At 34.9% G+C, this 12591-nt stretch overlaps 1 protein-coding gene across 2 annotated transcripts; it reads left to right on the top strand.

Annotated features, from left to right (window-relative positions):
* The first annotated feature begins 3574 nt into the window (after positions 1 to 3574).
* Positions 3575 to 11868, top strand: LOC120328651 (kynurenine formamidase-like). 2 transcript variants are annotated; one of them, XM_078114568.1, is made up of 8 exons: positions 3575 to 3668; positions 5598 to 5799; positions 6210 to 6258; positions 7148 to 7233; positions 7531 to 7795; positions 8643 to 8784; positions 9216 to 9320; positions 9515 to 11868. In XM_078114568.1, the coding sequence occupies exons 1-8, from the start codon at positions 3663 to 3665 to the stop codon at positions 9536 to 9538; spliced, it is 879 nt and encodes a 292-aa protein (XP_077970694.1). In that variant the 5' UTR covers positions 3575 to 3662; the 3' UTR covers positions 9539 to 11868. The 2 variants fall into 2 exon arrangements, with proteins under 2 accessions (XP_077970694.1, XP_077970693.1); XM_078114567.1 differs by lacking the exon at positions 3575 to 3668 and adding an exon at positions 5427 to 5501.
* The last annotated feature ends 723 nt before the right edge of the window (positions 11869 to 12591 follow it).

The raw sequence follows: 12591 nt of genomic DNA, 5'->3' as shown, positions 1-12591 counted from the left end.
CTATCACATAATGGCATCTTTGTCACTCGAGGCGTACCACTCTAAACAAGCCTCTGTATGACCTTATATGCAAGAGCCAACTTTATTTTTGAATAGATCAAAAGTTTTGGATACAGTGATTTAGGAGGTCTGAATCCCACATGCGACAGGATCAAAATCTTGATCTTTTTCGTGAAATCACGCGGGATTATACTGGGAATCATTTCCCCTTTTCAATCATACTCCAGCATCATTCCTCATTCGAGTTGTACCGGTTGATGACAGCCGGATTGTGATTTTAATAGCGGCGTAAACTGGAAAACATATATATATATAGTATAAAAAGTGAATTGATGAAATTGCTATACGAGAGTCCAGGATAATGTGGACATACAAATCAGTAATGTTCTGCATACAACACTGTCTTTTTGCATAATCATGCCAAATGATTAAAAACCTCGATAGCTGCCTCAATTTTCAACTCCTACCACGTGTTTCTTACTTTTAGATCTGACGCTGCAAGATGTTCAGTTCAATCATCATTTGTTCCTCTTAGTGGTGTATATTGTTCAGGGGTTTTGATTTTTCACTTAAATAACAATTAAAGTTTTAATAATTGGTATCCAGCTGATAACACTCTAAAATATGTCACATCGTGCTGTGAAAATTTTACCAGCTGCATACGGAATTTGAGAAAGTCCCTCGTATTCATCAAAAATCACGCGAATAACTAACATTTAAATGTTGCACATCACTCAATGAGAGTGATTTTTTCTAAGAAAATATCTTGGTAAAGTCGCTAAAATTATACTTGCTGATGTTACCAATCAAACTAGTCATACGATCAACAAAATCATTTAAAAATTGAAGACAAATAGCCACTTACTGAGTAGGTTAATTGAATTGAAAAACTCGATGTGAAATGAATGTGCATTTTGAAAATTTTTCTTGCAAAACCAACTGATCGTGTAAACCTCAATTCACATTGCTGCATAGTAAATACTAATTTCCCTCGATGATTTAGTAGGTAAAATACGTTTCTATCAATGTGGCCTCCATACTCCTGATAAAGTTCAATTTCGAAAATTGACAAAATTTAAAAAAAAACTGTTTTCAAATATTAATTCCATTTTATGAAAAAATATAAAACTTGAGAGTCTCGCCATTTTATGGGAAATAAAATATAAGATTTTCTTTCACAATATTCAGTTAAAACTCTTTCTAACGGATAGCAAGTATATTAGTAAGCTTTCATTATATTATAGTCAAACGTCTTCTGACAAAAGAATAGTCATTATATTCCATTAGCCATTTTTGCGTTTGAATCCCTTTAAATCCGTTTCATTTGTTACCTACTCTCTAGATATTTCAGTTTAGATAGTATTGTAGTAGACTTGTTCGTATAGACCAATTGTGTTTGTTAAAAATGCTGGAAATTGCAGCCTCAACTAATGACCAAGCACTCGTCAAAATGGTTATTTCATTTTAATTTTTTTTTCTTTGTATGTTTTTAGGGTTATTTAGGATCTATAAGAGATTTTTATACGTTATCAGATTCTCAAAATTTGAGGTCACAATCAAAATCACATTCTTGTTCCGGACAATATTTAATCCTAAAAAATTATGGATAATTACGTCTAAGCGGTCGCCTAGAAGTCTTGTGCCAACACTATACTCAACCAACCAACACTATACTCAATAATTAATATACCACTTCCTCGTTTCATGAAGACTTACATATTTCATGTTTCGCGGTTGCAGGGGTTTGTTTGATTAAAGCATTTTAGGCTAGAGAGATTATTTATTTTAATCACAATCAACCGTGTACCGTATATGAACTACTGCATCGACGCGTATACCCCTACAGAATTCTGTTAACGAGTCTGGTATCTGATTAAATAAATCAAATCTAGACGTTGTAGATACCAAGTTAATAAATTCAAATCGTGTGTGTATAAAAATCTGATTTAAAAGATATCAAAATAGGTTGCTCTCGATTTTGGAAGAAACGATTGAAAAGAATGAAATATATTGAAGTTTGTCGACGAAAAAAGTCGATTGATCTAATCTAAACCATTGATTTTATATTATTGGAATAATAAGATGCAGATAAACGACTTAAGTGGATAAACGAAATAGCGATCGGAGGCCGCCGACTTATCGATCTTTCGCTGCGACGAAAGACAGAAAAAAAAAAGAAACTGCGGTTTCGATTCCTTAGCTCTGACTCAATAGCGACACCGCCTGTCCCATCACCAATTAATTAATAACTCGACATAATTCATCCAAAATAGGCTTCTGGTCCGAAATTGGATGAATGCACATGCAAAATTAAGAGCAGATTCAACTTCGCTTTTGTGAAATATCTCGTAACATACGAAAGTGAAACAAACAAACAAACAGGCAAACAGATAAATACCTATCAACATACTTACCGATCGAGATCGATAAGTAATAACTAAAATTTACGGTAAGTATGTTGATAGGTATTTGTCTGTTTGTTTGGTTGTCTGTTAGATACCCGCAATTTCTCACGAAAGCGGGGTGGAATCTGCTCCAAATTTCGCATGTGCATTCATCATATCTCGGACCAGAAGCCCATTGATTTTGGATGAATTATGTCGTATAATTAGCGAGTAATTAATTAATTAGTGATGTGACACGCGGTGTCGCTACTGAGTCAGAGCGAAAGAATTGAAACCGCAAGATCGATAAGTCGGCGGTCCCCGAACGCTATCTAGTATTCTTTATTCTTACGTTTTTTTATTACTGATTAACTTAACCAAATGCAATGCAGTGCAATGCGATAATAAATATTACATTTTATAGATTTAGGGTTGGACAGGAAACTTTAGGGGTGAGTATAAAATCTTTTTAATGCTTATGGTGAAATTTATTCACACAACTGCAGAAACTCACAGGTATTGCTTTGACATACAGTCTGTTGCTGATATGCGGTGTTCAGGTTTAAATGAATTTTTGTATTTCTCATCAGTATACGAAACAGAATATTTCAGCATAAACTAATTATTGGTAAACTCTAAACTGTTTTGGATTTACTGCATATTTAGATGAGGTAAAGGTAAAAATTTAGGGTTTTAGAGCTTGAGATGCATATTAGGCCACGACATTTCCATAAGTACATTTTTATGCCGTTTTTAAATAGGTATTTAAAGTGTTTCTATTGCCTTTTCACTTGTGGCTGTGGCGTCAACACCTATGTAGCAGCAGATCGTAGTGGTGTGCGGTCATGTTAAAACCGCTAATACGTGCTTGCGGTCCTTAACCGATCGACAGCTGTGGTGGGTATTTTAAAGACACCATGTGCATAATGTTATTAATCGGGCCATGTAAAAAAACATAAAGTAAGGCATACCATAATGTATGTAAGTCTATTTATCCTCATTCCTCCCTCTGGCCCGTGTCTGTAATACATGTGTGGCGGTGAAACTTAACAACGTGCAGTTGTGCCAAATCGTTACGGCTGGTATGTGGCAACTGACTAAGTGCAGAAATACATTACATATGTTTCAGGTATCTTGAAACTTATGATAATTAACCAATTCAGAATTTCCTTTTTCTGCTGGAGTTAGTGTGATGATTTTGATCTTTTCATATTGTAAACCCATTTATTGGATTTCAATAAAATAAAATAGAGTAGTGAATAAGCGCCGACCGGATTAATGTTGGTAAGAAATATTTAGCTAGCATTCGCATTCTGATCTTGTTACGATCTTGTTCGATGTTCTTTTGGGAGTTGTCTTGAGTTATCTAATACCTTTTAAACCACCATGTAATCACGTCTACATCCCATTTCTCCTTATGACTGTATATATATATATATATATATTATAAATGGGTCAAATTATAAATTATGGGCTTTTGGTATTTCTCCGTTCAGTGGATAAATCCTCTATCTTTATTTATTACTTTTTCGGAAAGAAGGATATTTTCGACCAACCAGAAACTAGTTCGTTTCGTTTTAGATAGGAGAGATTTTGGTTGGGGAAGATTATTATTATTTCTGATTTAAAGCATCGGCGCAGTAATTAAGGTCAAATGTATTGTAAATATCTAGTAAAATAGATTGGAAAGGCATAGATTTCGTGGGAATATCGAAGATCTCATTGTTTTAAGAATATGAGATCATTGTTTTGTGCAGGTGAAAAAATATCTGTGGCTGTGTTCCTTCAAGGATTAAAGTTCACAGTCAAAAAATAATTTGGTGCATATTCGATAATTTTGCAAATGACAATTGAAAATTTGTTACATTCGGTCATTCATAAAGTTGTGTCGTGCTATGTTAACTTTCCCCACCCATATCTAGTCATGGGCTGTGTGTTTTTTTTTTTAAGTTTCCAAGTTTCATCGTTTAACATGTGTTATATCGCCGTTACTGTACCTTATTCCGTCTCTCTTTTATTTTATTATGCACCAAACTGATGGTTAGTCTGCCGTATTCATACGCCTTTCACAGAAATTGAGGTTTTGTAAAGAGCTTCTAAAGTTTGTAAACACCGTAATTTTTTCGTTCGTTATTGCCCTTCGAGTTTATGACACCCTCAGATGGTTCAGGACTGGTATGAACTTGTTACTGCATAGCGTAGAAAGTCTCCAAATGCATTTTACTATTCGATGCAATTTACGTCAACTTTTTATCCGAAGAATTTTTTCCTGAGTCCAGTGATTTCAGTTATTTTGCCTAATAACCAATTTACTCGTTTTTCATGCCAAACTGTTTGAAAAGGCTTTTTCACCGGTCTATTTAATGTTTATACATATATATGTGCAGTAGATACAATATATATCATTGAATGATTGCTTCGACGTGCCAAAATTTGGATGTAAGATTTTGAAAAGCTCCTGCTGCGTATATTTCGGTGGCGGAAGTCTCCATACAACCTTGTACCCATACGTTTTTGCATTACTCTGTTGTTAATTTTGACATTGCTACTGTTTTGCAGCATCGCTGATTTTTGGTGCTTCCTCAAATAAGTCTCTAGCAGTCTAGCGTAACAAATTATTTGAGTTAATCATTAAACAATATCAACACTGTAAATGATATAGCTACAGCAATCCATCATCAAACTCTCTTGTCGCCATTCACAAAGCGTTGCAATAAGAATAGTACTTCTATCGAGTTTATGAAGAGGAAAGTAAAATTTATGCATTAATATGACATATTTTGACAAAAGCAGAACAAAAAAAACAGTTGAGAGAGAGGAAGTATTACGGAAGTTTTATTTTAAAATTACGCTCCGAGTTAGTATATATATAAAAAATCATGTACCTCATCCTCTAAAATATTGCATCTGATTTACTGTAGCATGATATCATGAGAACATACTTAAGCTTCAGATTACTTTCGTGTTGTTTTCGATTCAATAAAATGAGTAATAATAGTATTGCCCCAAAATAGTTGTCAACTGTTACTAAATTATAATTGCAGGCCTGTTACTGAGTAACACATACGTAATAGCATTCGGTTTTTCAACATGTCAGAAGCAGTTAACGAAAATCCGGTAAGAATGAATCCTTCCGAAGTTATTTTGGCTCTTGAGAACTATAATTTAGAGTTCATCCTTCTAGACTAGTACAAATCTTTTTAATTACTACAGCAATTCGATGCCGAAATTGATACTCAGTATGACGTGGCGCATTGGTCACTTCGGGAGACACCGATTCCAACTTGTGTAGAGATCCTGAATACTGGTTCTGACAATTTTCGAACTGCTCACGGCAATTTAGTTCAAAATGTTAGATATGGAGATGGACCTAAACAAAGTATGGATATAGTCCGAAAACCAGGAGTTAGTGATGGTAAGAATATCTAGAATATCTATAATTGAGATATGAGTTTTCTTGGCTAACACAACCTTTATTACTGATTGACATTAGCAATTTTACTGATATAAATTTAAAAATATCATAGCCCATGACCACAAACTGATCAATTTTCTGGAACTTAATGTACATATCATTGTGCATATTTGTACTTGGTTACATGTCACTTGTACAAACCGGCAATTGCATGTTGCTAGAGCAAGTTACAACAATGCTTTGTATATTGCATATAACTATATACCACAAACTTATAAATACAACCAACGTTTGATTGGTGATTGGTAATTTTTTTGTAAATTTTCGACATTCATTCTTTTGTCTTGAAACTCCCGATTGTGTATTTATAAGCTGTTCGTAGTAATATGTCTATAAAATATTGTTGCCAGATGCACCGATCATGGTTTTCGTCCACGGAGGATATTGGATTTTAACCGGGTAAATTTTGCTTTATTATTTCATTTTATTCAAAATCAACCTAATTTCATATTTGGTTTCACAGTAAATAGCAGCTGAAAATGTCATTCTGCAAGGATGTCTTTATAGTATGGTGCGCATATGAGTATCTTTAAGATACTATCAAAATGTAGAAAGAGTACATACGATGAATTTTCCGTTTTCATTTAACACTCACTACTTATCGATTTTAACCGTTACTTATCGATTTTAATCGGTAAGTATGTTGGTAGGTATTTGTATGTCTGTCTGTTAGATGCATGCGATATCTCACGAAAGCGAGATTGAATCTGCTCCAGATTTTGCATGTGCATTCATCATATGTGGGACCAGAAGCCTATCAATTTTGGATGAATTATGTCGTATATTTAGCGAGTTATTAATTAATTAGTGATGGGACACAAGGTGTCACTATGGAGTAAGAGCGCTGTTTTGGGGGATCCCCGATCGATAAGTCTTCGGTCTCTGACCGATATTCTCGTTAGGTTGTTGGCGGGTTTGCTGCTCATATCGTATTTTACGGAACATAAGGCGCACTTTAAATCTATTTTCCTCAAAAACCGGCCGAGCCGGTGAGCCCAATGTATGCAACAGATACTGCTTTTTCTCAGTACCATTACCGGTTTAGTCTGATAGTCGAATCCGTTTTATGTATGGCCAAAACCCTAATCTGTCAATTTATTGACGGTGCGCCTTCTGGTTCGTTAAATGGGGTAATAGCTATTTTTCTCTCAATGTTGGTCTAACTCGGTTTGATGTCAACTTCGGGTTATAAAAGAAAGTAAACTACAGTTTGGGACTTGTGATCAATAACGAGTTGAATTTAATGTAGGCTTTATGTACTAATCAATTACTATTGGTTCATGTTTAGTCGAGATATGTACCTGCATATTGCACAACCTGCCGTAACCAGAGGATGGATGGGAGTGATTGTTGGATACGATCAAGCTCCAGATGGTACGACTGATTATAATTTTTGGTAATCCGATTCATGACTAGAGAGTATTTGGCAAACCTTATACAAATTTGGTAGTGGTTGAAGCATTTTCCTAAAGACAGAATTTTACATGGAAGTTTAAATTCAGTATTTGATATTGTACACCTTAACTACATATATAAAAAAATAATAATTAACTTCAAACCTATTCCAGTACTTGCTTGCCTCAGCAAGTTGTTGTGATTGACTATGACTCGCTGACTGATCTCCACAGTAGATAGCTTCTCTCTTCAAGTTAAGCCGGATTCCTTTTTCAGTTACGGTCACCACCATTGTAAATGAGATTCGAGACGCCTACATATTTCTATCAAAACGATTCCCAAAATGTCCGAACTTGACGTTTATTGGGCACTCAGCTGGAGGACATTTGATTTCAATGCTATTGGCTACAGACTGGGAAAGTTACTGTCCGACACAATATAAAGATCTTGTTCCTATAACTAAAAGCGTTCCAATAAGCGGAGTAATGGATCTTGGCCCGTTTGTACATATCAGTTATAATAAAGATCTTCAATTGACAAAGTGAGCAGAAAGTTAAAAATTATCTGAAAATAGAGAAATATACATAAACCAAAATATTGCTTCGAAACATTTATGATAATACATTTATATGCAGATTGCTGCAAATTTAACTGCTATTCTTACACTGCTAAATGGCTATGATGGCTTGTACACATTAGAATGTTTGCTCTAAGCAAACTCCTAGATTAGCCGAGTAGACAAGCCGATGATCTACTTATATACTCTTGTATATTTGTTACTAATGCTAAAGCCAATTACGAGAAATATCCATTATATACAACCATTTCATGTTATTGCGATACTATAGCATTGGGATACGTGTGCACGCAGAAAATAAATGAGAGCACTCATTAGTTAGCCAACTCCATCTTTTTCTACTTTTTTACTATTGAGAAATTCCGATGTATATTTTATAAGTTTTTTTGCGAGTTGGTGATTTCAAAATCGTTTACATGTTTATAACCATCAATTGGGTTCACCGTCAAAAAGTACCGGTAATTAATTTTAGTCTAGTCTATCGTCGTCGTTTCGGGATTACTGCAACAAAACTGAAAATCCTCGGAAAACAAAATGGCAATTAATTTTTTTGATTTATGAAAACCGACACACATCATGCTATATCACAAATATGAGCCTATGTTTTTAACCAATCAATACATCATTGGTACCTTATTGCTGATTAGGCATTTTTTGTAAAATGAAAAGAGGAAATCAATGCTCGGAGAAAAATGTAATGTGATAATCAGTGAAAGGTCCTCCTGACGTCGTGATCTTCGGCTATATCTAGATTGTTAAAATAACAATTCATTCATAGTTACTTTTGCGACATGTTTTTAATATGTTTTAGAAAAGAAATTGTTGATCTGAGTCCTGCACTTCATATTGACAAAGCTGTTAAAAACATCAAGAAATTTGGAACGAAAATTATAGCAGTTGTTGGCGAGAATGATCCTCCAAAATTCTGTGAACAGTCGAGGGATTATATAGAGGTACAATTAAACCCCAACGTTCCTTGGCGGTATCGCTATCACAACTAAACAACAATTTATCACGATTTTGTCAACAAAAATCTGGGTTTAAGACGATGTGTGTAAACAATTCTCTGTATATTCAGCTGGTTGAACATTAGGATATGTTGGGTTTCCTGTTCAGTGTAGCCTTCCTAATTTGTTACTGTTGCTGAACCTTGAATGAGGCCGTACCTGACATATCTAGCCTACTATTACGACTAACGCACGAATATTTGCTGACAGGCCGGCGCCTCAGACAACACTGTTAATTTATTACGAAATCGTTGTACATACGTTATATATATATAATATATTGTTTTCTCCAACATCTAGAAAAAAAATATTTTGTTCTGTATTTTGTTGATCCATTTTTTTTTCATTAAATAGATAATTTTCTTAACCATTAACAGGCATTAAAAAAGTCATCTGTAGATGCAAAATATATTGAATATCCTGTACTAGATCATTTCGAAGTAATGGAAAAACTTGATGAACCAGATTATGATCTACTTAAAGTGAGTTGAAATGCTATGTAATGGAGTTATTTGGAAAATAGCATAATATGTTCTTACCGGATATGTTGATAAAACACTAGGACAAATAAGAATTTTATATATAAAAGTTCAAACAAAATTGTTCATGTTTTTTTCCCTAAAATGTTAAAATCAGTAATGATCGACCAATATCTAACAGCTTAACATTTTTCTAGCACATCTTCGACAATGAAAACTAAGAAGACTTTCAATAAACCAATTATTCAAGTAAAGAAACTACTATTAAAATTGTATTATATGGTTTGCTTTTGTGGCAAAACAATTGTTTTAAAACAAATCTTTTTGAACAAATCCCTAGTTAGCGCTAACTAATGTGGCCGACGTTGCACCATCGCCGAGCGATCTGAAGATGTTAATAATCGCGTGGCAAAGCGAGGGTTTTATTTGGTTAGCGTACGTCAAGATTGCTACATCTTGTAAATTGTTCTTTTCCGTTTTTCAGTATAGCAGTACTGTATAAGTAAATAAAAGCCCAGAAACGGTCTAAATGAATTTTTCTCGAATGATTTCAATGCACGCATGAAGGTAAAAAAAATATAGCCGGACAAGCAGTCTTTTTTCTTTTTTGAACTCTTCGATGATAAATGAGGTGTGGCCCGTTGTAAGTTTGGGAATACAGATGCTCTTCAACGGCCATTAGTTTTCAACTTTAAATGGAAACCTCAACAAACAATATGATTCCGTATCTAAAATCAATGCAAAAGTAATACGGTATTATGAATTTTCCTCCTTGACAGAATTTAAAAATCAAACGTGTTTGCATCTAAAATAAAACTATGATGATTTACCGGTATTCGTTTTATACCAAGTTTAAAATACAAATTGATTAGCCTACCACATTTATGCGCTCATTTGAAAGTGCGACTTTGGCTAACATGTGTGGTCCGCAAGCCAAAATTAAGCCTTAATTTGTTTGATTCCTTTGTGATTCACAGCTGCGCAATAGTTGGTTACTTGGTTGTCTTAAACCCGCATTGACGGTTTTGGCTCGGCCACGTATTGCGGTAATATGATTTTACAGACTTGTTCACGTAGTGTTCTTTAAAGTGATTATGATGAAATAATGAGAATATCTGACGTACATCGCCAATACGCTTCTTTGTCCGGGTCGGGACTGCTGTCCAGTTAGCTGTGTGTTTACTGTTTATATTGTGCTGAATCTTACTGTATGCTTTTTAATAAATGCCGTTCGTCTAGCTCAGGGGTGGCCAACCTATGGCGCATGCGTCAAACGTGGCGCATTGCATGATTAGAGGTGGCGCATTGCATCTTTAACCCATTTTATGCCAAAATTGTTAATTGCACTTGGCTTCTCCACGCCAAGCCGTTTCTTGGCGATTTACATGGTGACTTTTGATTGTACCTAAAATCTATTCTCCTTACTCCACGTCGCCCACTTACGGCTTATTGGAATTAGAAACAACAGGCGATTATCGACGTTAGCTTTTGGACGGACTTTATGACATTCATTCTAGACTTTTAGCAAAAATTAGTAAAATTTACCATTTTTTCCCTACTGAAGTAAAAAGTTCAGAACTTCTGGAAAAATAGAAAATCGTCATTTATCAGCTTGAAACATGGATTTGCCATTGCCCAGACTTCCCAAATATCTCCCAACAACCATTGAACAACCAGTTAAATTGCCCAAGCCTAAAAATTTATTATAAATCATCCCACAACATGCTGAAAATGACCCCTAAATACCACCTTTTTCATCCAAACTTCAAATGACCGTTGTCAACAAAAGCGAACCGTAAAATCGCTTGCTGTGACGCAAGTACTAATCTCGAAGAAGCCTGGAGTAAAATCACGCGACGCTAGGCCAAACAGCTGATTAGCAAAGGCCAATTAGAATCGAGGGTAGAGTAGAGTAGATATTGATACTAAAGGCCTGTTGTCACAATATTACGCCTAACTTTACTTCTTAATCGTACCTTTTTCTCTTCGTTGTTCAAAACAGCTTTATTGCGTAATGCTCATAAGACAGAATGCGTTTTTAACCTACTTTCAGGAAGGCTGTAGTTTTTACCTGAAGCATGGCGTCACAATGGTTCCCTGTTTCGTAATCAATCGTAATCTGTTTCATAAAGGCGGTACTTAAATAAAATTGATCAGTTTTATTTATTATACTTCCTTGCTTAATTTCTATTCATGTGAAGTTGTAAATTGTAAAAACTACATATACGTGTGTATATATAAGTGTGTATTATAAATTTATATAATTTCAACAAGAAGCGGACATTAGGCGTGGGAATACAAGAGATTTACGGCGCATCTGAAACATTATGTTTAAAACGTGGCGCATGGTATGTGAAAGGTTGGCCACCCCTGCTTGCTGATAAATGTTTCGATCGAGTTTATTGTTAATGTATAACACCGATATAATCCTTACAACAATAAATCTTGACACCTCAGGGGCCTAAAACAAACAAACAAATGGAAATGCAACTTATTTATACTTTGTTCGAGAGTCATACAGACGAAATTGATTTGAGGCACGGAAGATAATTTTGAGCAAATCCTTGGAATAAAAAAAAACTTGATCGACTCGTGTTATTGAAATAAACAAAAAACTACTTCAATAATTTTTTAAATAGTATTCTCACATTTTCTTAGAATTAGTCGTTTGATTTTTTAAGCACTTCTGCTTGGATTGTCACGTAGTTGCCAGAATCACAACTTAGGACAGCAGTTTCGTCATTCTATTATTCTTCCAGAATGTCGTATTTGGAAAATAATTGAGAACTAATTTTCGACAACTCTCGGACATGACAATATTGTAAACTACTTTTTGTTCAACTATTGGTTTGGCCTTACAAGGGAAAATGGATCCAAGTCGATCTGCTACTTATTCCCCCACGCATGAGTGAAGATAACTAAAAGGGTTAAGAGATTTTTTCTCTATGTCAAACCGGTCGTTTTTGTATTCTACCAGAGAGACGTTTCCTAGTTTTCACCCAAAGTAATTTTCAATCAATCTCGAACTTCTGGCAAATCAGCATCATTTTTGTGAAACGTAGTCGCAGTTGGGTCAGCTTTCAATTGGCCAGGACATGGAGCAAGTCTTTCACATAAAAAGCCGTTTGTCTTCCATCTGAGTGACGTACCAGTGCATATTTGTAATTGGCATTCAGAAGATCCACCACATCACAGAGAGGTTCAGTTTTTGTTCAAACAATTTGGAAGTAATACACTACCTCTCGAGGGTAGCCAATAGGGGAGCAGATTGACC

Source organism: Styela clava, chromosome 7, assembly GCF_964204865.1.
Source record: "Styela clava chromosome 7, kaStyClav1.hap1.2, whole genome shotgun sequence".
Lineage (NCBI taxonomy): Eukaryota > Metazoa > Chordata > Ascidiacea > Stolidobranchia > Styelidae > Styela > Styela clava.
Note: the sequence above shows the minus strand (reverse complement) of the source record. Positions and strands in the feature narration are given on the sequence as shown.